Source organism: Grampus griseus, assembly GCF_964374135.1.
Source record: "Grampus griseus genome assembly, chromosome: 3".
NCBI lineage: Eukaryota > Metazoa > Chordata > Mammalia > Artiodactyla > Delphinidae > Grampus > Grampus griseus.
Window position 1 is genome coordinate 167,624,368 of NC_139019.1, and position 26,264 is coordinate 167,650,631.

Below are 26,264 nucleotides of genomic sequence, written 5' to 3' on the forward strand. Positions count from 1 at the left end.
GAAAAGGTAGATTGGCCTATCCAAGTTGTTCTAAACATACTTAAACTAAAAACTTTAAAAGTTTTCCAATCACTGAATCAAGCATCCTTTTTAAAATTGAGATGTAATTCACATAACATGAAAGTCACCATTTGAAAGTGTACAATTCAGTGGTTTTTATTACATTCACAATGAGCATTGGTTTTTTAAGTTTAAATCTAAGTTAATTAAAAGGAAATAAAAGTAGGAATCCAGTTCTCACTCGAGCTAGCCACATTTCAAGTGCCCAGTGACCACTTGGGGCTACCATTTTGGAGATCGTACATATAGACCCTTCATTTATGCTTGCCTTCTTCCCTCCTACATATCTATCTATGAGTAAAATTACAGAGAAAATGGGAACCATTAAATCGTGGCAACTCCCAGCCACCACCACCATCTGTAAGTTATCACCATTAATGATGGTTCATCTATGGGCTTCTGCAAAGACAGGCTGACCTTGGGACAGCTCCAGCGGTCAGAGGTAAGCACTGAGACATTGGTAGGGGCAAGAAGTTGGACTTGAACTTGGATCCAGTCCACCTGGCCCACCCCCTGCCCCACCCCTGACACTTCATGTTCTGTTTCCACCCGGGCAGGGATCTGTGTGGCTGACCCCTATGAGGTCACGGTGATGCAGGATTTCTTCATTGACCTGCGTCTACCCTACTCTGTTGTGCGCAATGAGCAGGTGGAGATCCGAGCCGTCCTCTACAACTACCGGGAGGCGGAGGAGCTCAAGGTGGGCCCCTGGTGCAATGGAAGCATGATGGGGGCTTGGAGAAGAGGGTCTGTGGTACATTCCCCTGACTTGATACTCTCTCTCCCCGGCAGGTGAGGGTGGAATTGCTCTACAATCCAGCCTTCTGTAGCCTGGCAACGGCCAAGAAGCGCCACCAGCAGACTCTGATCGTCCCACCCAAGTCCTCGGTGCCCGTGCCTTATGTCATTGTGCCCCTGAAGGTCGGCCTCCATGAGGTGGAGGTCAAGGCTGCTGTCTACAACCACTTCATCAGTGATGGCGTCAAGAAGACCCTGAAGGTCGTGGTGAGTCCTTGGGGTACCTGCTGCCGCTCGTCCTTCAGGAAAGGCTCCTGTTCTCCCTGTGCTGTCAACCCAGGTTAGAGACCCAGGCCAACCTTAGGAAATTCAGGAGTCCTGGAGGTTTGGAAGCAGGGCCGGGATTAGGGTGAGGCAAGTGAGGTATTCTCCTTGGGCACACAATTTTAGGGTGCACCCAAAAGCTCAAACAAAGATCAATAATATTTTTTTCATTAAAATATATTTTAATATCAAATATGACATTTTGTAACACCTTTCAGCATAGGAGTTTTCTTTTGACTTTAAAAATCTTGGTGGGAATTCCCTGGCAGTCCAGTGATTGGGACTCAGCGCTTTCACTGCTGTGGCCCCGGGTTCGATCCCTGGTTAGGGAACTAAGATCTCGTAAGCCGCACGGTGCAGCCAAATAAATAAATAAATAAAATAAAAATGTTTATCTGTAGACACATGACGGCTCACATTGGGCCTTTGATTCTAATTAAGATAGCCCCTATTTTAATTGAGCACTTATGTGTCAGCCACTGTGTTAGTACTTATGTACATTCTTTCATTTATTTTTTCTTTTTCTTTATTCTTATTTATTTATTTAAAATTTTTGTTTTACTTTTATATTATTTGTTTTATTTTTAGATTTTTATTTTATTTAGCCCATTGAGAGGCATTTGGTTTAAAAACAGACTCTGGAGCAGAGTACCAGGTTCAAGCCCAAATTCTGTTCTACTCACTGTGTGACCTTGGGCAAGTTACTTCACCTGTCTGTATCCCAGTTACCCCATCTTTAAAATGGCATTGATAATAGCAGTACCCACTCCAGTGGGTTGTTGTGAAGATTACATGAATTAACCCCAGGAAAGCAATCTTCTAGGCACATAGGAAGATTTCTAAAGGTCTTGTTATTTCTTTATTAATTTATAATTTTATTATTAATTTGCACAACAGTGGGTATGAGGTAGATGTTTTTGTTTTTGTTTTTTGCGGTACGCGGGCCTCTCACTGTTGTGGCCGCTCCCGTTGCGGAGCACAGGCTCCGGACGCGCAGGCTCAGCGGCCATGGCTCTCGGGCCCAGCCGCTCCGCGGCACGAGGGATCTTCCCGGACTGGGGCACGAACCCGTGTCCCCTGTATCGGCAGGCGGACTCTCAACCACTGCACCACCAGGGAAGCCCGAGGTAGATGTTTATATTACCTCCTTATAAGGAAGGAAGCTGAGGCACAGACAAGTTAAGTAACTGACTTCCAGTCATACAGCTAAGGTCAGGTGGAGGCCATCATGCCTTATGCTACAGTAATCCCAAGAACAGTGCCCTGCTGACTGTCTGTCTGCCCTTTTATTCACACGACTCCCCCTACCCCTAACACTGTCCAGCCAGAAGGAATGAGAGTCAACAAAACTGTGGCCGTCCGCACACTGGATCCAGAACATCTGGGCCAAAGTGAGTCAGCGAGGCAGAGGGGGTGAGGCCTGGGTGGTGATGCAGGGTGGGGTGGGAGGGGGCTGGTGCCATTGGTGTCTCCCATTCACCCGGCAGAGGGAGTGCAGCGAGAGGAAATCAAAGCCGCCGATCTCAGTGACCAAGTCCCAGGCACGGAGTCAGAGACCAAGATCCTCCTGCAAGGTGAGATGCCCTTGGCCCCAATCCCAGGGGACCCAGAATGGTGTTGGGGGGCCATGACCCCTAAGCAGGGAGCCCAGTTCCATCTAATCCCAGGAGTATTTAACCACTGTGTTTCCCGCCTCCTCTTCAGCTAGAACCCCTCCTTAATCTGCTTTATAGAAGGCTCCAGGCCGTACTTAGTTCAGCAAATAGCTTTTGCTGATAAAGAAGCAGTAGAGTTCAAGAGAAGAAGTTCTGGATTTAATCGCCTCGGATGGAGAACTGGGGCAGGAAGGGGCAAGACGGAGCTGGAAAGGCACCTTGCAACTTGAGAGCTGTAAGGTTTTGGGAGGAGACCCTTGGTTTCCTCATCTGTGATAGGGGTGAATAATAGTGTCGATATCTAAGGGTTGTTGGGAGGATTAAATGAGATACTGTATGGTGTTAGAACAGAGCCTAGCCAATAGCATTAAGCATGATAAAAGTATTCATGGTTGTTGTTCCTGGCATTATTTTACCACTGGTGTAACCAGAGGACCCAGGGACCGGAGTTCCCCTGTGAAGCAGAAGCCCACTCCCACCGCCCACAAATGCAGAGCCCCCTCTAGCCACTCAGCCGTGCGTCACTTCCATCATTGACATGCTCCCAGCTGTCCCTGACCCCTTGGGCCCTGGCTGGTCAGAGCCTGGAAATGCTGGGGGCAGCCCCAGACTTGAGTGCCATCCTCACGCCTGGCTGCAGGGACCCCCGTGGCCCAGTTGACAGAGGACGCCATCAACGGGGAGCGCCTGAAGCACCTCATCCAAACCCCCTCGGGCTGTGGGGAGCAGAACATGATCAGCATGACGCCCACGGTCATCGCGGTGCACTACCTGGACAACACAGAACAGTGGGAGAAGTTCGGCCTGGAGAAGCGGCAGGAGTCCTTGGAGCTCATCAAGAAGGGTGTGTGCCCCACCCGCCCCTCTGAACCCCCTCCGGCCCTGAGACCCCACCTCTCTGAGACCCGCTTCTATGGAACCCCTCCACCCCTGGACCCTGCCCCTCTGAGCCCCCTCCACTCCTGAGACCCCGCCCATCTCGAGGCCCCGCCCCTCCTCTGAGAGCACTCCCTCACCCCTCTCTGAGCCCCTCTCGGAGCTCCCTCCCCCGCTGAGGCCCGCTTGCCCCTGAGAACCCATTTTGAGAACCCTCCTCTCTCTGCATCCCCTCTCCTCCGAGAACTCCTTCCCCTTCTTCTCTCTGATCCTCCCACCCTCTCTGAGTCCCTCTCCCTCCTATACGCCCGCTCCCTGCCCAGAGCCCCACCTTTCCTCTCTGGACCCCTGTCCCGCCCCTCACAGAATCTTTATCCTCTTTCTAAGCCCCTCCCCTACCTGGCCTACCCACCCCAGCCACCCCCTCCACGCAGCCTCTAGTGACACTTCTCTCCTCCCTGCAGGGTACACCCAGCAGCTGGCCTACAGACAACCCAACTCGGCTTACGCCGCCTTCCTGAACCGGCCACCCAGCACCTGGTGAGTCTCCACGGTCAGCTTGCTCATCCTCAGCCTTGCATCTCCCTGAGCAGGGCCTGGATCCCGGCCTGGGGTGGTCTAGGTGGGTCGCCACCCAGAGTCAAGGTACCAGCCCGCTGTGTAACCTGCAGGCAACGCTGGGCCCTGAGATTTGGGAAGGGAACCTGGGCCGACCAGGCTAGGCCCTGCCTCTCTCTGCTCATTGGTTGTCTGGGATGCCAGTCTCCGGATCCCAGAGACAATTGGCTCATGCTCTGTACCCACCCACCAGGCTGACAGCCTTCGTGGTCAAGGTCTTCTCACTGGCCTCCAACCTCATCGCCATCGACTCCCAGGTCCTCTGTGGGGCCGTCAAATGGCTGATCCTAGAGAAGCAGAAGCCTGATGGAGTCTTCCAGGAGGATGGGCCCGTGATACACAAAGAAATGATTGTAAGAGGCAGAGAGAGATACGGAGCAGGCTGGGAGAGGAGGGCACCTGAGCATCACAGGATGGACTGGAGGAAGATTCCGTCATCCACCCACTGCCCAATTCACTGTGTGTGGGAATAGGGAAATGAGGGAACTGAAAGTGTCATTCCTCCCTTGCAAAAACCAGAGACCTACAGGATCTGGTGCAAAAGGAAATTCCCCTGGCTCCCCATTGCTCTTAAACACAGAACTCAGAGCTGTGGTCCTAAAAGTGTGCTCCCCAGGCCAGCAGCATCAGTACTATCTGCAAACTTGTTAGAAATGCAAAATGTCAGAAATTCTCAGGCTGGACTCCAGATGCACTGAACCAGAAAATTTAGGGGCAACGCCTAGGAATCTAAGTTTTAACACCCTCCCCCCCACCACCCCCACCAGGTGTGCTTAAGTTGGAGAATTGATGCCTTAGCCTGACCTTTCAGGCTTCCAGCCTCATAGCCTTACCTCCTTCTTTCCACACTCCACCTGTACTGCTGGGAGCCTTGCTCTATACAGACACAGGGCCTTTGCACATGCTGTTCCTGCTGCCTGGCATGCTAACCCCTGCCCTCTTTGAGAGTTTACTCCTACTCACTGTTCAGATTGTGGTTCCAGCTATCATCCCTCAGGGACACTTTTCCGTGACTGAGTCACACTCCCACTGTCCTTTCTCAATGCCACATCCACTTCTCCTGTGCAGCACTCATCAGTTTGTAATTATATATTTGTTGATGAGCTGGTTGGTTCCTATCTGTCTCCCCTACCAGATGGGGAGTTCCATGAGGGCTGGGGCCGGAGTCTGGTTTTCATCCAACATCTCAACCACACCATCAGCAACATTTGCAGAATGAATGAACGAATACCAAAGAGCTTGACCCTCCTGGGGAGAAACTGGGAAGAGACCCAGCGCTGCCTTAACCGGCTGATCCTACAGGGGGGTTGGTTGGCGTGTGGGAACACACTGGTGACCCTATCCTTGTTTCCTGCTTCTCCTCTAGGGTGGCTTCAAGAATCCTGAGGAGAAAGACGTGTCCCTCACGGCGTTTGTTCTCATCGCGCTGCAGGAGGCTAGAGACATTTGCGAGGAACAGGTCAACGTAAGTGTCCCCCGCTCTCTCCCTTCTTCCTCTCCCCCACGCAGGACACATCCACCTGGGAAGGTGAGGTGTTGCTTTCGGGCCATTTCCAGTCCTCCCAGTGTGGTAACAACCACCACAGCAGCCATAAGAGTATCTAACTAAGATGACTCATCTAAGAGTGTGACAAGTTTAAGTCCTGTAATCCTTGTAACAGCCCAAGAGGTAGGCTACTCTTATTATCCCCAGTTTACAGAAGAGAAAACTGAGGCACAGAGAAATCAAAGATCAGGTCCTTTCTGCCTGCTTTACCATTGTCAGAGAGTTGTAGCCAATTTCAACAAAAGCCCCTTCAGCTTGCTTTCCACAACACTCCTACATCTGTATCCTTGCTGCTTCCCTAAAGAAAACTCAGGACACAGAGCTAAAAGGGGAGTGGGGGCGGAATCCTCAAGATTATTACCTTAGTCTGAGGGATCTTTCAGGAGATTTTTAAAGGGGTCCATGACCCCAAAAGGAAAAGCATGAAAAATGTTGGCTCATTGCTATCCCCTTTTCCTCTAGTTTTGGTTCTGAAGCAGAGAAGCTTAGAAAGACAGGCTCCTGAGAATCTGTAATCACTCCCTCTGCTTTGCCCTGGGGTTTTGAGAGTGGGTTGTTTGAATTTTAGTTGCCCTAGTGGGGAACCTCAGGACCTCCCCTTCAGCCAGCTGCTTCTCCCTCCTCAGAACCCCAGAAAAGAGGTGGAGGGGAGGGGGCTGTTACCTTTTATGCCCAAGAGGGACCCAGGCCTTCCTGGTTCCAACCTTGAAGATTTGAGAGAAATTATAGCAGAAAAGAGCACTAGAACTGTGGGGTCAGACAGAACTGACCTCAAATCCTGACTCTCAGGCACTTCCCCTTGCTGGGCCTCAGTGTGTGCATCTGTAAAATGGGTATAATAATCTTTGCTTTTTTTTAGGACTCTCTGAGTTGTCCTAGATGTCACACATGTGTCCTAGTTATCATACATGTGACCTAGATTGTACAAAAATAGATGGGAATTTTATTTTAGGGATCTAAGAATTTATCGAATTCAAAGATGAAAGTAGGGACTTCCTTGGTAGTCCAGTGGTTAAGGTCCGATCCCTGGTTGGGGAACTAAGATCCCACATGCCTGTGAAGTCAAAAAAAAAAAATGAAAATAGCCTCAGGGACTCTGCCAGGATGCTTTGTTCTTCATGTTCTCACATGTCTTTCATTCCCTTCTCGCCCAATAATTCAACTTTTCCCTGCCATCCAGCCTGACTGGCAGAACATGGCCATCTTCCTTGGCGAAATAGTCAGACCAAGGCTAGAGGTCAGATTCCCAGTGAAGGATTCTGATTGGCTCAGCTTGGGTCAGGGATTCACCCCTGGACCAATCAGCTGAGGCCAGGAAGTAGGTCTTAGTGGGCAAATATGGCTGCTTCCACTGTGGCCATGTGAATGAAAGGGAGGAGGTATTCTTACAACAGTCAATGACAGATGTAGGAGGGATAGCTGGGCAGGCAAAAGGATTGTTTCTTCTACAACACAGCATGAAGTATGGCATAGGCTGTGGAACCAGACTGCTGGCATTTAAATCAACAGGATGCTGCCCAGCTTGTGGAAGCCAGTTGTTAAATTTCCAGGACTTTGCAAGCTGGTTGTTAAAGACAATCATTGTTAAAAATTAAATTATATCAACTTACAGTTAAACTGCAAACATTAAACACTAAAAACACAGGTAATAAACACTTAAAATGTATCACTTCCTAAATATTTTGCTACCTTTTATCATATTCTCTTGAGGTTACTTTTGTCTATTGTATCTGTATGGTGGAAACATTATATGATGTTGTGTTACTGCCCATCTCTTCCCAAATCTACATTCAGTGATGCCACATTGCTAGGTTGAAATCAGCCATGATAGTATTGACACCAGGGAAATCAGCAAACACTTCAAATCATGTCTTCTCCCAATCCCCATCTTTCTGGGTCACAGTATTTTTATCTGTGCAGTAGGATAATGATGAAAATAATACCTGTCTCATAGGATTTTATGAGATTAAATGAGCGGATATATGACTGGGACATAGTAAGAGCTAGCTGTGATGATGATAATGATTGGATAAGAGGTGTTCCCTTGGTGTGCTGAATCTGCCTCATACTAGCTCACGAGGGCCTTTTGGGGACATCTCTTCCCCACTGCATGTTCAGGGACATCACATTAGTAGCTTGAAATTGACCATCGTGGAAGTTTTTACACCACCGTAATTGGCAATCTATAAACTAGCAACCCCTCCACCCACCCACCCCCCAATCCCGTGCCTCCACTGGAGAGCTGGTTGTTAACAATGTTGTTTAAACATTTACTAGCACAACACAGGGTATATAGACTCCCCCGCCCCCCCCCACCCCGGCACAGACTACGTACTCAGCAGCAAAGCAGCTCACAATGGGAAACCCTCGAAAATAGACAGATGCAAGGCAGATAGGTCCCAAGGACAGAAACCACCTGGTGCCCAAGAAGTGATGCTTATGTGATCCTTACCAGTTCTCTGTGGCGGCAACGCCCACCTGACCAGAGCACCCAATCCTCTTTGTCATAGAGCCTGGGGCGCAGCATCACTAAGGCAGGAGACTTCCTTGAAGACCACTACATAGAGTTGCAAAGACCATACACTGTGGCCATTGCTGGCTACGCCCTGGCTCTGTTGGGCAAGATGGACGATGCCCTCGTCAACAAATTTCTGAACACAGCCACAGGTGAGGGGCAGCCTGGAGGGGTAAAGAGGGATGCATGGCTGGGGTGTGAGGGTGGCCCTCTCGAGCTGGGATGCATGGCTTTAAGCTGCCCTGGGATGGACAGCTCCAAGCTGAGCTGGGATGGATGACTCTATGGTGTGAAAAGTTCTCAATGTAAGCCACACAAGAAGGTTCATTGCACAGTTCATTCAACAATGTTGAATGTTGTGTGTTGAGCACTTGCTATGACACGGCAGTGAGGTGTCATTAAGAACATGGGCTCTGACATCAGACAGATATAAATTGAAATCCCACTCTGCCACTTTCTCACTGTCTGACCTTGTACAAGTTGCTTAGCCTCTCTGGACCTTAGTTTCCTCATCTTAAAATGATACCTATGTCATAGGGTGGTTGTAAAGATTAAATGAATAATGCAAGTAGAAAAGGGTCTAGCATACTGTAAGAGCTCTATCACTGATAGCATCGTTGCCTTTAATATTGTTAATAATATCATTATCTCAAGGGTAATTAAGATCCGATAAGATAATGCCATAGGGAATTCAGCACAGTGATGACACTGTATCATGTTTGCACTCACTGATAATAAGATATCTCAAGTAACATAATGTAACATATACTGAAGTGGCTTAACACAACAAAAGTTTGTTGTTGGTGAACAGCTCTCCTCCGTACAGCAATGCAGGGATCCAGGCCTCTATCTTTTCCAGGCTCTGCCACTCTGGGGCCTCAGAACACATCCCATCCAAGCTGAAGGGGAAGTAGGAAGACTGTGCAATGGAGGTGGACCAGACATGGAAGGGTCCCCATCATTGCCGTGCACATTCCATTGGCCAGAGCTCAGTCATGTGGCCATACCTACCTGCAAAGGCATCTGGGAGATGTAGTCCAACTGTGTACCCAGGAAGAGGAGGGTATGGTTCTTAGTGACAGTCTCTGCCATTGTTACTTTCTTAGGCACTTGGGACACCACAGTGAATACAGCACAGCTCCTGCCATTATGGCCTCACACTCCAGTTGAAGAAAGAAATGAGTTAATAGGTTACTGTAGAGCATCATAGTGCTGGGATGGGAGAAGCACAGGATACTTTGAGAGACAGCAGGAAGAAGGGCCTCACCCAATCTTGGGGTGCCATTGAAGCTGAATTGTATAGGGTGGGTAAGAACCAACCAGGAGTAGATGGAGAAAAGGTGCTCCAAGTCAAGGGAACAGAATATGCAAAGGCTCAGAGGTAAGAATTAGCATGGCAAGTTTAGGGAATCTCCTGCAGTGGGGCTGCAGTTCAGAATTCAAATGGAGAAGTGAAGGTTAATGAGGGAAGAGAATGAGGCAGGAGCCAGCAGATTGAGGACCTTGAATGTGGACCAGGACACCTGAACACCAACAGGTCTAGTATGAGTCTTTTTTCTGAGCTTTCTCTGAGCTATTTACAGGCTAGACAGAGCAGTGAGCATTATGGGGTGGGGGTTCTCCCTGCAGAAAGGAACCGCTGGGAGGAGCCTGGCCAGAAGCTCTACAACGTGGAAGCCACATCCTACGCCCTCTTGGCTCTGCTGATGCTCAAAGACTTTGACTCTGTGCCTCCTGTTGTGCGCTGGCTCAATGAGCAGAGATACTACGGAGGTGGTTACGGCTCCACGCAGGCAAGTAGCCCCACACCTCCAGGCACCTGCATCCCAACCTCCTATGGCCTCCCATTAGCTTTCTGGAGAAGACACCGAGACCAAGAGAGGCAGTGCTTCTGTCCCATGAGGCAGGATGATTGGAATGAAGTTGAGAAATCTTCTTTTTTTTTAATTGCAAACCCATCTATGGATTCTAGACTACATTCTGGATGCCTCAAGCTGTGTTCTGAGCCTCCTTTTCCATCCTGGTGTCTAGATCATGTTCTCAGGGCCCAGGTTCAGGTGTGAGCCTCTCTCTCCTCCTGTAGGTTCTAGACCATGTTCCCATTTCTACCACGTTCCCATCTTATCCTGTCTCACTGGTGGGTTCTAGACCAGGTTCTTAATGATTCTAGGCCATTATCCAAGCCTTTCTCTCCCACTGGTGGGCTCTAGGCCATGTTCTCAGTTCCATCAAGCTCTCAGTGTTACCGCATCTTACTGTGAGTTTTAGACCAGGTTCTCAGTTATTCTAGTCTCTAATGGGTTCTAGACCATGGGTTCAGTAACCTCAAACTCCAGCAACCTCAGATTCCAGTTTAACCCTTTTTCTTTCTGGTGGGCTCTCAATCACATTCTCGGCGTCACATTCCAATTTTGGGTTCTAGATCAGATGCTTAGTGTTCCCAGATTCCAATTTTATTCTTTTTTTCATGAGTGGGTTCTAGACACATTCTCAGTGCCTCTAAACTCTTGTCTCAGACTCTCTCCTCTGGATGGGTCTAGACCACCTTCTCAGTGTGGCTAGACTTTCAGTGTTATGTTTATACTTTCTGGTGGGTTCTAGACATGTTCCCAGTGTCTCCAAGTTCTGGTCTGAACCTCTCTCACTCAGAGAGTTCTAGGACATGTCCTCGGTATCCAGCAACCCCCAGTCGTATTCTCACCCTCTCTGGTGGGTTCTAGGTCACAGCCTCAGGGCCCCAAGTCTGATCTGAGTCTCTTCATCCTTCAGTAGATTCTAGATTCACCCTCTTTCTCTGTCATGGGCAACAGGCCACTTTTATGGTGTTCCAAGCCTTGGCCCAGTACCAGAAGGATGTCCCTGATCACAAGGAGCTGAACCTGGATGTGTCCATCCAACTACCCAGCCGCAGCTCTCAGATCAGACATCGTATCATCTGGGAATCTGCTAGCCTCCTGCGCTCAGAAGAGGTATAGCCACCTGGCCAAACCCTCATCACTTTCATCCTCCATGCCAGTCAGAGTTTGCTAGGAGGCGGGAGGGAGGGCAGATGCCCATCACAGCCAGGGGAAGGCTTGGTTCCCAATGCTCTCTCTTCTCTCTCCCCACTCCCCACAGACCAAGGAAAATGAGGATTTCACATTAACAGCTCAAGGGAAAGGACAGGGTACCTTGTCGGTAAGGAACGGGAACCCACACCTTCTTGGCCCACCACTTTCTCTAGGTTCCTCTGCCCCAGAGGCACCCTCTCCTTCCCAAGTCAAGTGGGCTGACACCTTGTCTCCCCTCTCATCTCGCCAGGTGGTGACCGTGTACCACGCCAAACTCAAAGGCAAAGTCACCTGCAAGAAGTTTGACCTCCGGGTTTCCTTACATCCAGCCCCCCAACCAGGTAAAAGGAGTCCAGACCCTATCTGTCACCCTTCCACCACCCCCATGCTAATGTCTCCCTCCCTCTTGGATCAGAACCCAGGAAACCCCCTACGCCATCCTTCTGTCTTCTGTGTTTCTAGTCAAGAAGCCTCAGGATGCCAAAAGCTCCATGATCCTTGACATCTGTACAAGGTAAGAGATGGGTCACTGGGGTTCATCTTGGCCATCCCTCTGTCTCTAGCAAGACTTCTTACAAATAATAACTGTGATGCTTAATGCTTTCTGAGAGTGTATTGTGCATCTAGTCCTGTGCTAAATACCCACAAGGAGACAGCAAGCAGTCCTCACTTTGCATGACAGTGTGAGTCTGGCAATGACAATGTAAGCTGTGTCTGTACAAAGTCATCTTAATCATCCATGAAATTACAACTGTTCCATGACCTTTATTTTATTTTTTTAAACATCTTTATTGGAGTATAATTGCTTTACAGTGGTGTGTTAGTTTCTGTACTTTCTGCTTTTTAACAAAGTGAGTCAGTTATACGTATACGTATATCCCCATATCGCCTCCCTCGTGCGTCTCCCTCCCACCCTCCCTATGCCACCCCTCTAGGTGGTCACAGAGCACCGAGCTGATCTCCCTGTGCTATGCGGCTGCTTCCCACTAGCTATCTATTTTACGTTTGGTAATGTACATATGTCCATTCCACTCTCTCACTCTGTCCCAGCTTACCCTTCCCCCTCCCCATATCCTCAAGTCCATTCTCTAGTAGGTCTGTGTCTTTATTCCCGTCTTGCCCCTAGGTTCTTCATGACCTTTTTCTTTTTTTTTAGATTCCATATATATGTGTTAGCATATGGTATTTGTTTTTCTCTTTCTGACTTACTTCACTCTGTATGACAGACTCTAGGTCCATCCACCTCACTACAAATAACTCAATTTCGTTTCTTTTTATGGCTGAGTAATATTCCATTATATATATGTGCCACATCTTCTTTATCCATTCATCTGTTGATGGACACTTAGGTTGCTTCCATGTCCTGGCTATTGTAAATAGAGCTGCAATGAACATTTTGGTACATGACGCTTTTTGAATTATGGTTTTCCATGACCTTTAAAAATTTTAGTCACAACATCGAAAACTCTCACACTGCCAGTTTTAAAGGTCTGGAGAAATGAAAGTACAGTAAGATGAGTATTTGTTGAGTACACTGTAATTTAAAACATCAGAACACCGAGACAACAATTGGTTGGGTTCCTTTTTCCCCCCTTTGTAAGATACTTCTCCAAAGCACTGTGGTTGGGACAGTGTCTCCTTTTTTCTCTTTGTCTAACTTCTGAGATAAAGCAAGCATCTTTTCGTGCCATAGTGAATTGTCACGTTCTCTTCTAAGTTTGGGTCAACTTCCAATATTTCATTCTTTGAGCTTTCAATGTCATCAGATATCCAAGAGACCCTTTAATGTGATGATGGTTTTTGCTGGCGTCCCTTCCTCTGGGACATCCACATCCTTTTTGTCACAACCACTTTCCTCACTTGTGTTGATCAGTTTGCCTCACTAAGTTCCTCTGACCACGTAGCTCATCTTGCAAACGGCAGCAGAGTCAACCTCCCCGTGGTCTTCTATTTTTTCTCTAACTCCATTTATGTTTTACTCAAAGTTTACTTCCAGTGTTATCACTCTTCATTTCATGGCTGTGCTTTCATCTTTGTTGGCCAATTCCCTCTTTCAATGATCCATTTTTGTAAAATGTCACACAGGTTTTTTCCACTGTGAGAGAAAGGAGTGACACGACTCACTCCTTGCTGTCTGTGTGTGAACTGAAGAATGGATGCTCAGTGACCCAACAGACTCTGAAAGAAGGGATGTGATTGGTCACTGGTTGTGAGGTGCATCTGTTATTTATGAAGTGATTGGTGGAGTGAAGAGCTAGCAACAAGATTTGTCCTTTGTGTCATTACTCACGATGAATATACCGTGGTACTGAAATCTGAACCATGGTGCTGAGGGACTGATGCTATTGAACTAGACCATGGTAACGGAATCATGCAAAGTGAGAACATGCCCATATTCTTATATCTTCATTCTCTAGAACTAAGGCAGGGAGAGAGGTTAAGTAACTCATCAAATGTTACAAAGAGCTGGGATTTGTACCCAGGCAGTTGGGCTTCAGAACCTGAGCAATTAATCACCTTGGTCATTATGCTACATTTCCTGTATTCCCCTTGGGGGAATGTTTCCTAAAATCGAACCTCACTCTATGCTGCTCTGTGGGAACTAGAGGCCTCAGTCCCTGATATGACCCCCTTGTTCAGGCAGTGACCCCACCTTAGGGCCCAACCCCTCTCCCCCTGCCCCATCCAGGTACCTGGGAGACCAGGATTCCACTATGTCAATCCTGGATATATCCATGATGACGGGCTTCTCTCCTGATATTGACGACCTCAAACTGGTATGACGGTCTTGGGCTCGGGGGCTGGGATCCATGGGAAGGAGCCCAGGGTCTGGAAGGAGCTGGAGGGAGGGAAGGGGATGCAGGAGGGATTTTCACAAGCCTCACCCTTCCCCAGCTGAGCACTGGTGTCGACAGATACATCTCTAAGTATGAGCTGAACAAAGACTCCACAAAGAACACCCTCATCATCTACCTGGACAAGGTAAGGCTTCCACTGGCATCTTGACCCCTACCTGGCTGGCCTTTGCTTCTCCATTGGCCTTGTCTCCAGGTCAGGCCAGCCCCAGCCTAGGGGAGACAGGGTCTGTGATGCTGGTGTGGGAGGAAAGGGCATGTAAAACAAGGTCAACCCACCTTCTAGAAGCATCTCACCTTTTTTTAAAAAAAATGTATTTATCTTATTTATTTATTTTTGACTGCGTTGGGTCTTCATTGCTGCACGCGGGCTTTCTCTCGTTGCGGCGAGCAGGGGCTACTCTTCGTTTTGGTGCGCAGGCTTCTCATGGCGGTGGCTTCTCTCGTTGCGGAGCACGGGCTCTAGGCGCACGGGCTTCAGTGGTTGTGGTGCACGGGCTCAGTAGTTGTGGCTCGTGGGCTCTAGAGCGCAGGCTCAGCAGTTGTGGCACACGGGCTTAGTTGCTCGGCGGCATGTGAGATCTTCCCAGACCAGGGATCAAACCTGTGTCCTCTGCGTTGGCAGGCGAATTCCTAACCACTGCGCCACTAGGGAAGCCTGCAACTCACCTTCTGACCACTCATGTTCCAACCTCATTTTTCACTTGCTCCCTCCAGCCTCTTCTCGTCAGAGTCTTGAATAACCATTGAAAAAAACCACCTTGGTTTAAAACAAAAAGTGCTCGGTGGAGAAAAAGGACTTCCCTTGCTCCCACCCCCTAGCATTTCTCTCTTCTCTTATTTTCTCTCCATCTAGCCTTCTCTTGCTGTCTTTATCTTGAACATAATTCCTTCTCTTTCCTGCTTATTTCTTCCCCTTCTTGTATCCGCATATCTTCCCTGCTAACTCCCTGTACCCTCACCCCATGTTAGTCAGCATAAGCAACACTAGCTACTATAATAAAACCCCTAAGAATATGGGGGTCTCAACACAAGAGACTTGTATGTCCCACTTGTGTAAAGTCCAGCTGGTACAGGAGGTAAGGAAGGGGACTTCTGCTCCATGTGGTCACGCAGGGATCCACGTACCTTCCATCTTGGGGTTCTGTAATCCCTGGGATTCTGGACTCCTCTGCTGGATCCATCCTTTCTAGAAGAAAACGGGGTTGTGCATGAGATGGGTTTTTTCTTTCTTTTTTTTTTTTTTTTGAGATGGGTTTTTTAATGGTTTTCTTTTTTGTATTTTAATTTTTCTACCTTAAAATTTTTATATAATTTCAACCTTACAGACAAATTTCACAGCACAATGAAGAAGTTCCATATAACCTTTACCCCAATTCACTAATGGTTAGCATTTTCCTCCAAATATACATGATGCCTATGTATATGTACATATATATGTATATCTGTTTCCTCCCTTCATCTCTCCCTTCTTCCCTTTCTTTTTTCTTTCTTCCTTTCTATTTATTGCAACTTTATTGAGATTTAATTGACATATAACACTGCGTAGGTTTAAGATGTACAACGTAATGATTTGATATGTGTATATATTGGGAAATAATTACCACAATAAGGTTAGTTACATCCATCCCCTCACATAGTTATAAAGTGTGTGTGTGTGTGTGTGTGTGTGTGTGTTAAGAACTTTTAAGATCTAATCTTTTAGCAACTTTCAAATGTCTATTGCAGTCTTGTTAACCATGGAATGTGTTTAAGGATATAGATAGCAATCCTTGGCCAGAACTCAATCACATGGCCGCACAGAACTCAAAACATGCTGAGACGTGTAAACTAGCCATGCGCCGTGGAGAAAAAGAAATGGATTTGATGAACTGCTCATTAATTTTTGGCAAAGATTCCTGCTCCCCCCCATCTTGCCCACCCATATCCTTCCTTGAGCCCTCAGTTTCTCCACCACTGCTCCAACCTCCAGACCCCATGCTGGACTTCCTCCCATGTCACCCCCTTGACCAACCTCCTCCTCCTTTCCAGGTCTCACACAGCCTGGAGGACTGTCTATCCTTCAAAGTTCACCAGTACTTCAACGTGGGGCTCATACAGCCTGGGGCAGTCAAGGTGTACTCTTATTACAACCTGGGTGAGCAGCTGTCCTAGGGCCTGGGGTCCCAGGGATCTGGGAATTAGGAGTCTAGGGGTCCCAGGAATGCAGGAGTTAAGAGTCTGGGGGTCCCGGGAATCCAGGGGTTAGGAGTCTGGGGTTCCCAGGGATCTAGGAGTTAAGAGTCTGGGAGGGTCCCGGGAATCCAGGAGCTAGGAGTCTGGGGGTCCCAAGAATCTAGGAGCTAGGAGTCTGGCGGGTCCCGGGAATCCAGGAGTTAGGAGTCTGGTGGTCCTGGGGATATGGGACTTAGGGGTCTGAGGGTCCCAGGGTTGGGGACCTGGCCTCAGCAGGTCTGATGGACTGGAGTTGGGAAACTGAGACCCCCCAGCTGTGGTCTCTGGGGTGGAGGCCCTAGCCCTCGCCATCTCGTCTGCCCACAGATGAAGTTTGCACCCGGTTCTACCACCCGGAGAAGGAGGACGGGATGCTGGACAAACTCTGCCACAAAGATACATGCCGCTGTGCTGAGGGTGGGTGCGCAGGCGCCAGGAGGGGTGGCCACGCCCACTGGACCCCTGATTCCACGGGGTGGGGGCGGTGACCCGGGAGGGCTGGGCATACTCGTGGGTGGTAGGCCCTGAACGAGAAGCGGGACTTAGACCGTGTCCCCCGCCCACCCACCCACCCCACAGAGAACTGCTTCATGCAGCACACGGAGGACAAGGTCACCCTGGAGGACCGGCTGGACAAGGCCTGCGAGCCGGGCGTGGACTATGGTGAGTCTGGCGGGGGCGGGGCTGGGGGGGGGTGCGCGGGCGGCGCGCACATGCGTGGTTGTGTGTGAGCGGAGGTGTGATGGCGCGTGTGGTCATTGCTACGTGTGGCTGTGGTTGTGTGTGTGATGTGTTGTGAGGGGCTCTGATTGCACGGGGAACCGTGGTCATGAGGGGGATGGTATGTGGGCGTGTGTGAGAGAGGAGTTTGTCCGTGGACAGGAGCAGCTGTCGTTGTGCCTGTGACTGTCGTTGTGGACGGCTGTGATTGTGTGCATGGCTGTGAGTGTGGCTGGGTATGTTACTGCGGTGGGGGGCGGGCAGGGGGCTTGAGCCTGCCTGGCTGTGGTCCTGCCCGTATCGGATTGGGAGGAGCTGGGTGACGGCGCCCCACAGACAACCCTGCCCACGACCCACACTGTCTTCTTTCCCCCGCCCACAGTGTACAAGACCAGACTTCTCAGGAAGGAGCTGTCGGATGACTTTGACGATTACATCATGGTCATCGAGCAGATCATCAAATCAGGTTAGCCCTGCGTCTGCTGTCTTTCTGCCTCCCCCTCCCCCGTGTCCGTCCCTCCCCCCAGCTCAGCTTCCCTCTCCCTCCCCTTCAGGCTCCGATGAGGTGCAAGTTAAACAGGAGCGTAGGTTCATCAGTCACATCAAGTGCAGACAAGCCCTCAAACTGAAGGAGGGGGCCCACTACCTCGTGTGGGGCATCTCCTCTGACCTGTGGGGAGAGAAACCCAAGTGAGTGCCCGCCTTGCGCCTGCGCGTGCCCGCCTCCCCCCCCCCCGCCCTTCCCCTCCCCCTCCTGACCTGTCTCTCTTCCCCCAGCATCAGCTACATCATCGAGAAGGACACCTGGGTGGAGCTGTGGCCTGAAGCGGATGAATGCCAAGACGAGGAGAACCAGAAACTGTGCCAGGACCTGGCCAACTTCACCGAAAACATGGTGGTCTTTGGCTGCCCCAACTGATCCCACCACGATTGTCCACCAAATAAAGCTCCAGTTCTATTTCACAAGTCTCCCAAAGTCTGGAGCTCTTTGAGAGGGGGAGAGGCAGCTGTGATCCCCCGCTGCCTCACTTGCAGCTCAGCTCCATCCTACAGGAACTTCCTGTAGTTCACCTGCAAGTTCGCAGGCTTCCTCACCTACGGCGCACGTGCCTGCCTCACTTGCACCTCACCTGCACCTGCATCTTCCCCTGAATCTCAGCTGCACCTCAGCTCCATCCGTACCTGAATTTTCATTTGCATCCTCACCAGCAGCTCACCGCTCCTTCACCTGAGTTCTCACCACCTTCCTTACCTGCCTCTTTATTGCACTGTCACCTGAACTCTTACCAGGATCTCATCTGAATCTTTACCTGCTCTCTCACCTGCACACTCAACCTGTACACTCGCCTGTATTTTCTGCATCTTCACCTGCTTCCCCCACCTACATCTTTACCTGTAAACTTACCTGTATCTTTACAAACATGCTTACCTATACTCTCACCTGTCTTTCCACTTGCATCTTCACCTGTATTTTCTCTGCATCTTCATCAGTGTGAGGACCTGCATGTTTACCTACATTCTTCTCTGGATGTCTTCCTGTATTCTTACCAGCGTCCTTATCTGCATCCTCACCTGCGTATTTACCTGCCTTCTCACTTGCACCTTCCCCTACGTCTTTACCTATGTCTTCACCAGCATCAGAACTCTCCAGTCCTCCTCTGCCTTCTCACCTTCATGCTCACCTGCATCCTTACCTGCCATCCTCACCTGTTCTCATCTTCATCCCATTTGCTCTCATCTGCAGCTCACTTTCACTCCATTTCCCATCTCACGCATCCCATTTGCATCGTCTAGACTCACCCCACCCTCCAGGTCACCACTTTGTAGATGGGCCTGAACAGACTGGTAAGATTGTGTGAGGCGGCTGGGCCTGGAGGGGGCGGTAAAGGTCAGGCAGGGTGATGTTTCCAGCTGGAGCCCTGAGGGACCAAGCCAGAGATGTGACTCGTATCTCAGCGGTTGAAGAAGGAGTGCAGGGGCTGTTGTGGTCACAGCCTCACCAGAAACACATGGTGGGGCAGCAGCCACAGTTGAGTGAGGCTGTCAAGGGGCCCCAAGTGCCTCTTCTAACTCCACCTGTGGTCCCTTGAGGACCGTTGAGGGTGGAATCCAGGCTCCGACTCGGTAAGGTCATCACAGGAAAACCCCCCTGAACCTGGAAGTCACGCCTGCATAGCCCCCTTCCCCTAAGACCCTGGGTCCTGGAAACCCCACCTCCCAACTTCAGGAATGTTGGGGAAATTGACTCACAGTCTACCACAACTCCCTCCAGCCTCTAGTTGCCGGACACCCCCGTCAAGGGGAGACACAGAGATCCTCATTACTCACTAGGTGTCACAGCTGACATCTGCCAGGCCCCCCTGCCCTCCTTTATGTGCAATTTTTCGTTTCTTTTCTTGCTTTGTTTCTTTAATGTGTGGGATGTTTTTGGTTTTTACTTTTTTTTTTAGCATCTATGTTTCTAGGCTGTGAACAGCACAGACAGGACCTTACATTCTAAAGACAGCATGGAGTTGATTTCAGACAGTGAGGGTATCCAAAAAGGAAAGGAGATCAGGGTGACCTGGGAAGCCTGCCTGCAACGGGGCCAGCCAGTGAAGTCACTTAGATTGAAGGATGGTTCAGTTTATGTGTCAATTTTGTTAGGCTATGGTGACCAGTTGTTTGATCAAGTATCAGGCTAAATGTTTCTCAGAAGGTTTTTTTTTTTTGAAATATTTTTACTTTTTATTGAAAACTGCACTGAACACTAAGTGTCCACCTTTACAATAAACAAATACAGTAATGGTAACACACTAAAATAAAACATATTTCTGATAGCCATTATTTTTCTGTTTGGGACAGTTTTGAAGGTTTTTTGGTCACAAAACAGGAATGTCAGGACTTCCCTGGTGGCGCAGTGGTTAAGAATCCACCTGCCACAGCAGGGGACATGGTTTCGAGCCCCAGTCCAGGAAGATCCCACATGCCGCGCGGAGCAACTAAGCCCATGCGCCACAACTACTGAGCCTGCGCTCTAGAGCCCGCGAGCCACAACTACTGAAGCCCACGCGCCTAGAGCCCGTGTTCCGCAACAAGAGAAGCCACCGCAATGAGAAGCCTGCGCATCGCAACAGAGTAGACCCTGCTCGCCGCAACTTAGAGAAAGCCCGCGCACAGCAAGGAAGACCCAGCACAGCCAAAAATAAGTTAAATAAATAAATTTATTTTTTTTAAAACTTGACAAAAAAACTGGAATGTCCCTATCCAAAGGCTCAAAATAGGCCATCTTTTAACCAAAAAGGCGGTGATTCACAAAAGGCTATGAATACAACATGTAACTAGCTGATATAAATCTAATAGAATTTGTTAAAATCAGTCACATCTAATAACACACCTGAAGTATTCTTATATAAAATATCTCATGAAGAAAAGAAGACTTTATCAATGTCTAAAAAAGTGCGTTTGTTCATAGACAATCTGACAAGTTACCATAAAATATTTCCTGAGATATAATGCAACATTATTCTTCTTGACCACTTTCAGTTCAAGACTTGCCACTCAATAAAATAGCTGAGGATATGAAACTGAGAAAATATTTTTGATTATAAAGAGCTTGTGAAACTTAATACTTTTTTTTTTTTTTGCATCATCAGAAGGCATTACTGAACTCACAACCAACTTGCCCGCTCTGTATGCAGTTCAGATGGGTGAGGCTTCTCTGTACAGAAGCCTGTACTGTCTTTGATCCTATGCTTGTGGTTGTCTAACACAAACAGTTTTCTCCCCATTTTGTAGTAATTTAACCTTCCTAACAGCAAAAAAGGTAGTCAGCCCCCGTGGACTGAAGGAACTAGAGTCAGGATGGTGATTTCCTCTTACTATTTTTTATTTTGATGTTTGGAACTCTTTTTTGTTGTTGGGTTTTGGGTTTTGGGTTTTTTTTATTTTTAAACTTTTTTTTTTTTTTTTTTTTTGGCTACGTTGGGTCTTTGTTGCTGAGCGTAGACTTTCTCTAGTTGCCGCGAGAGGGGGCTACTCTTTGTTGCGGTGCGTGGGCTGCTCAGTGCGACGGCTTCTCTTTGTTGAGGAGCACAGGCTCTAGGCGAAGGGACCTCAGTAGTTGTGGTTCGCGGGCTCTAGAGAGCAGGCTCAGTAGTTGTGGCGCACGGGCTTAGTTGCTCCGCGGCATGTGGGATCTTCCCGGGGGGTGGGGGGGGCGGGGGACAGGGGAATCCATGTCCCCTGCATTGGTAGCAAGATTCTTAATCACGGCAGCCCGGTTTTTGGATTTTTAATTTTTTTTTAATTTTTTCTTTGTTTTCAATTGAAGTATAGTTGATTTACAATGTTAAGATGTTTGATGCAACATTCTAGAGCAAGGGGTTCAGGACCTGCTGTGCCCAAGAGACGGATAAAGGAAAAAGATCTATTTATTCTTTTTTTTTTTTTAAAGAAACTGGCAATGTAATTTTTTCAAGTATTTTGTAAAATTTATTTGGCTGTGCCAGGTCTTAGTTTCGGCATGTGGGATCGAGTTCCCTGCCCAGGGATCGAACCTGGGCCCCCTGCATTGGGAGTGTGGAATCTTAACCACTGGACCACCAGGGAAGTCCCAAGATCTATTTACTCTTTGTGATTGGATGCACAGATGAAAACCTTAACTCACGATAACAGAAGTTGGTCGTTACTAAATCACGTCCAGTCTTTTTCCGTGCTTCTGTAAGCAGATGACATCTTCAGTTTGCCCCTGTCGCTAGCTCTTTTGTGGTTTTAACACCGTCCATGATGCAAATGTCCAGAATCAGCTTAAAAGACTGTCAAATTCGTTTTCTCTTGGTTCATCTATTTTTCACTGTCTCTCGGTGCCAGTTGTATCCAAATGATTACCTTTCCTCCCTCTCTGCTATTGCTTGTTGGGGTGTTCTGGGCTGTCCCCATGTTTTCGTGGGCTGGTTGGGAGAGGGAGCTTGGGAAGGGTGTGCCACCGTGGGGAGATTGTGGGTCCCCAGGATGCCCCGGGGCATGATCCCTTCCAAGGCTGCAGGAAGTCCTCCCGGAGCCACGCCCATGATGCCTGGTGGGCGTCTGTAGGTGACACCGTCAAACTCTGGATGAATTGCTCGCTGATCTATTACGGACCAGGGTGCTGTTATGACCAAGAATTCCTAGTTCACACAGTTTCTTAAGCTTTCTGGCATGCCACATGGGATTGTCTAGCTGGTCTCTGCTCACTATACCAGGCCTTGTGAGGTGTACAAATGAGATGTGGTGCATCTGTCAAGGGACCCTGAGCAAAGCCGAAAGGCTCCGATTGGTGCACCTGGAGGGCCGCCCCCTCGTATCCTGCCTTCCTTGAGGGCTCAGGCTAAGACTTTCTCATCCACCAGTCCTCCGCGGGTGGCATTCACTAGGAATGCCCCTTGTCTCATCCGCTTTATAGTAAAATCAATGATGAGGTGGTGGTTATATCCGTTGAGACTACAGTGCAAGGAGATGCAGTCTCTCTGATACAGTAAGTCCTGTAGGGTATAGATCCTCTGCACACCCAGGGACGGCTCGATCCCATCCTGCAAGTAGGGGTCATAAAATATGATGCTGAGGGAGGGAGGGAGATGCAAGAGGGAAGAGATATGGGAACATGTGTATGTATATAACTGATTCACTTTGTTATAAAGCAGAAACTAACACACCATTGTCAAGCAATTATACTCCAATAAAGATGTTAAAAAAAAAAAAAAGACACTAGAGCTATTCAATGGGGAAAGGAATATCATTTCAATAAATAGTGCTGGAACAACTGGAAAAAAATAAAATAAAATATGATGCTGAATCCAAACCATCTGCCTCGTGCGACAGAAGCACGTGAGACCCAGCATCTCCCCACGGATGCAGGCTGCCCCTGAGGCAACCTCCCGGATCAGCTCGACGCTCTGTACCCACGGGCGTTCCGCAGTGCCTGGTACAGGCGTGGGTTCCCCTGGGACAGATTGAGGTTGTGGCAGATGGTGGAGTCGTCTGTCTCTTCCACGGCCGCCATGGGATGTTAGCACGAGGCGATCCCGAGCTCGCCCGCAGCCTTGCCGTCCACGTGGTCGAAGCTGCTGCCTATCCACACCATCACCCTCGGGGCCTCGAACTCCTTCAGGTCCTCCCCGGTGAGGGTGATGATGTGGTACATCGTGGCACAGACAGCCTCGTTTAAAACCTTCTCGTGCATCTCCTGAGTGGACTGTGCGTCACAGAAGACCACGGTGGCCAGGTCCTTCAGGATGGGCATCTCCACTGTGCAGTCTCGGCCATGGAGCAGCGCCACCGGGGGGTGGGGGCGTGCAAGAGGCCCATTCATGATCTAGGGGAGGATACCTTCACAGATTCTGTCCAATCGCTGTCGCTTGACTTTGTGCATATCCACAAGGGCCATTCTTTTTTTTTGGTCGCGGGGCACGCACCATTCCGGATCTTCGTTCCCGACCAGGGAGCGAACCTGTGCCTCCTGCAGTGGAAGTGTGGAGTCCTAACCACTGGACCGTACAAGGGCCATTATTTATCGAACTTTGCACCTCTCTCATTCAAAAGCCCAAGTGGTCCTCTAAGAACTTTGGGACCCTCTCAGGAGTCTGCGGGCATTATGCCACTAAGCACCCAATATAAATTTGTCCACAAACTCTGTAGTTCACGTCATGGGCTGTCCGTCTTTTCTTTTCTTTTTTTTTTTAAATTAATTTATTTTATTTATTTATTTTTGGCTGCATTGGGTCTTCGTTGCTTCGCGCAGGCTTTCTCTAGCTGCAGCGAGCGGGGGCTACTCTTCGTTGTGGTGCGCGGACTTCTCATTGCGGTGGCTTCTCTTGTGGAGCACCGGCTCTAGGCACACGGGCTCAGTAGTTGTGGCACGCGGGCTCAATAGTTGTGGTGCACAGGCTTAGTTGCTCTGTGGCATGCTGGATCTTCCCAGACCAGGGCTCAAACCCGTGTCCCCTGCATTGGCAGAAGGATTCTTAACCACTGCGCCACCAGGGAAGCCCCCATCCTTTTAAGAGATTCCAACTTCATTGATTTAAAACCGTTTCAGGTGATGAAACCCAAAGCAGGAAGATTCTGCTTCTCCTGGAGTTTCTTCTCAGGGAGCAGGAGACGCCAGCTTTCCTTATTTATGGACAGGAGGGGCTCTGGGGTTGGACGGGACTTCCAGCAGCTAACTCTCCCCTGTAGGTATTTTTAAAGATGTGATTCACACCTATGGCCAGTCGCCTTTAAAAGCAGATGACCCATGGGACTTCCCCGGCAGTCCAGCAGTGGAGACCCTGCGCTTCCGTTGCAGGGGCACGGGTTTGATGCCTGGCTGGGGAACTAAGATCCCACATGCAGTGTGGTGTGGCCAAGTAAATTAATGAATTAAATTAACTTAAAGCAGATTACCCTTGATAATGTGGGTGGGCCTCTTCCAATCAATTGAAGGGCTGAGGAGAAAAAGTGGGTTTCCTGAGGAGGAAAGAATTCCAGCTGGCAGTGTGCAGATTCTTGCCGTCAGACTCAAGACCACAGCATCAACTCTTAACTGAGTCTCCAGTCTGCTGGCTTGTCCTACGGATTTTGGATTTACCAAGCTACAAAATCACATGCACCAATTCCTTACAATCAATCAATCAATCTCTCTCTTGATTGATAGTTAGATGATAGATATTAGATATAGAGGTACATTATTCGTTCTATTTATCTGACTAACCCTGCCTAATATGGGTGGTCAGGGAAGGCTTCTGTGAGGAGGGGGTTCTTGAGTCAGGACATAGATGACAGGGAGGAGCCAGTCATGGGGGATCTGGAAAAGACTGCTCCATGCAGAGGGAACAGCAAGTACAAAAAGCCCCAGATGCCCGGGGGCAAGGGCTTCAAGATAATGAAGACCGCTCAGTGTCTATTCTCTTTTTTTCAATTATTTTATTGAAGTATAGTTGGCTTACAATTTTTCTTTTGCCCCACCACTTGGCTTGCAGAATCTTAGTTCCCTGACCAGGGACTGAGCCCGTGCCCTCGGCAGTGAAAGCGCAGGGTCCTAACCACTGGGCTGCCAGGGAATTCCTCTTAATGTCTATTCTTACCTCAGCCAACAGCCCTTCTTCTATAAAGGGCCGTATAGTAAATATTTTAGCCTTTCAGGACCGAGAGATAAAATAGAGGATATTCTAAAGGTACTTATAAAATGAGAGGAAGATTCCAGCCTGCCATAGGCCCCATTAGCTTGGGATGGGCCACCCAGGGTGGAGGATGTGATTTGTGCTCTGCTACTGGAAACATTCTCTGGATGAAGAATGATGGGCCCGAGACTTGGAGATCCAGGTGGGTAGAGAGGGTGTGGGATGACTACTGAAGCCAGTTTCTCTCTGCTCCAGTGACAGCCAGATTCCAGGCAACCTCTCTCTCCCAAATTCCAGCTGTCTCATGTGGATTAGCTGGCCAGAGTGGAGACAACATGCTGAGTCACCAACTCCCGGAATGAGATGCATCCACTCAACAGCCAGCAGTTGATGACAGAGGACATGCCAACCTGTAGGTGGCAGCCAGTGTGACCAGCTACAAAGGGTGGACAGGGGTGAGCATTGGCTGCTGGCCAAGGAGGCTGGCACTGGAAGCAAAATGGGGAAGAGGGGCCAGAGGAGGATGCCCCATCTGAGACCCTACCACTCACTAAAGTGCCAGCCCCCAAGAGCAGCTCCCGTGGCTGTACAGAAACATGAGCCTGGCCTGATTCAGCCCATGAGCCATAACTTGCTAACCCCCACAAGCTCAATGGAAGGTCATTGGAAGATTTTAAACATGGAAGAGGTGAGACCTGACTTACGTGTTTAAAAGCTGATGCCAGCAGTTCCAATCCTAGGTACACACCCAAAAGAATAGAGAGCTGGAACCCAGACAAATACATGCACACACATGCTTGTAGCAGCACTTTTCAGAATAACCAAAAGGTGGAAATGACTTAAATGTCCATTAACGGGGGAATGGATAAGCAAAATGTGGTTCGTCGTACACTGGAATATTACTCAGCCTTAAAGAGGAGTGAAGCACTGACACTCGCTACGATGTGGATGAACCTTGAAAACATCCTCTGTGAAA

General features: G+C 48.9%; 1 protein-coding gene and 1 pseudogene across 2 annotated transcripts in view; one reads left to right on the forward strand and one right to left on the reverse strand.

Annotated features, from left to right (window-relative positions):
• Nucleotides 1-18,137, forward strand: part of C3 (complement C3) — a 34,949-nt gene extending 16,812 nt beyond the window's left edge. Inside the window, exons 20-41 of the mRNA XM_082650751.1 lie at nucleotides 618-760; nucleotides 853-1,065; nucleotides 2,447-2,513; nucleotides 2,610-2,696; nucleotides 3,418-3,621; nucleotides 4,118-4,193; nucleotides 4,465-4,624; nucleotides 5,638-5,736; nucleotides 8,328-8,484; nucleotides 9,962-10,125; nucleotides 11,143-11,301; nucleotides 11,450-11,509; nucleotides 11,633-11,723; nucleotides 11,845-11,896; nucleotides 14,072-14,159; nucleotides 14,278-14,364; nucleotides 16,269-16,374; nucleotides 16,779-16,868; nucleotides 17,031-17,114; nucleotides 17,554-17,637; nucleotides 17,726-17,861; nucleotides 17,949-18,137. Coding sequence (XP_082506877.1) covers nucleotides 618-760; nucleotides 853-1,065; nucleotides 2,447-2,513; nucleotides 2,610-2,696; nucleotides 3,418-3,621; nucleotides 4,118-4,193; nucleotides 4,465-4,624; nucleotides 5,638-5,736; nucleotides 8,328-8,484; nucleotides 9,962-10,125; nucleotides 11,143-11,301; nucleotides 11,450-11,509; nucleotides 11,633-11,723; nucleotides 11,845-11,896; nucleotides 14,072-14,159; nucleotides 14,278-14,364; nucleotides 16,269-16,374; nucleotides 16,779-16,868; nucleotides 17,031-17,114; nucleotides 17,554-17,637; nucleotides 17,726-17,861; nucleotides 17,949-18,090 — 2,549 coding nt within the window. The 3' untranslated portion in view covers nucleotides 18,091-18,137. The remainder of the gene's footprint in view (nucleotides 1-617; nucleotides 761-852; nucleotides 1,066-2,446; nucleotides 2,514-2,609; nucleotides 2,697-3,417; nucleotides 3,622-4,117; nucleotides 4,194-4,464; nucleotides 4,625-5,637; nucleotides 5,737-8,327; nucleotides 8,485-9,961; nucleotides 10,126-11,142; nucleotides 11,302-11,449; nucleotides 11,510-11,632; nucleotides 11,724-11,844; nucleotides 11,897-14,071; nucleotides 14,160-14,277; nucleotides 14,365-16,268; nucleotides 16,375-16,778; nucleotides 16,869-17,030; nucleotides 17,115-17,553; nucleotides 17,638-17,725; nucleotides 17,862-17,948) is intronic.
• Nucleotides 18,138-22,056: 3,919 nt separating this feature from the next.
• LOC309821098 (C-terminal-binding protein 2-like) lies at nucleotides 22,057-23,574 on the reverse strand (annotated as a pseudogene). Its single transcript has 2 exons — nucleotides 22,959-23,574; nucleotides 22,057-22,748 (listed from the first exon to the last, which is right to left on the reverse strand). The product of its transcript is annotated as a C-terminal-binding protein 2-like (transcript).
• Between the last annotated feature and the right edge of the window lie 2,690 nt (nucleotides 23,575-26,264).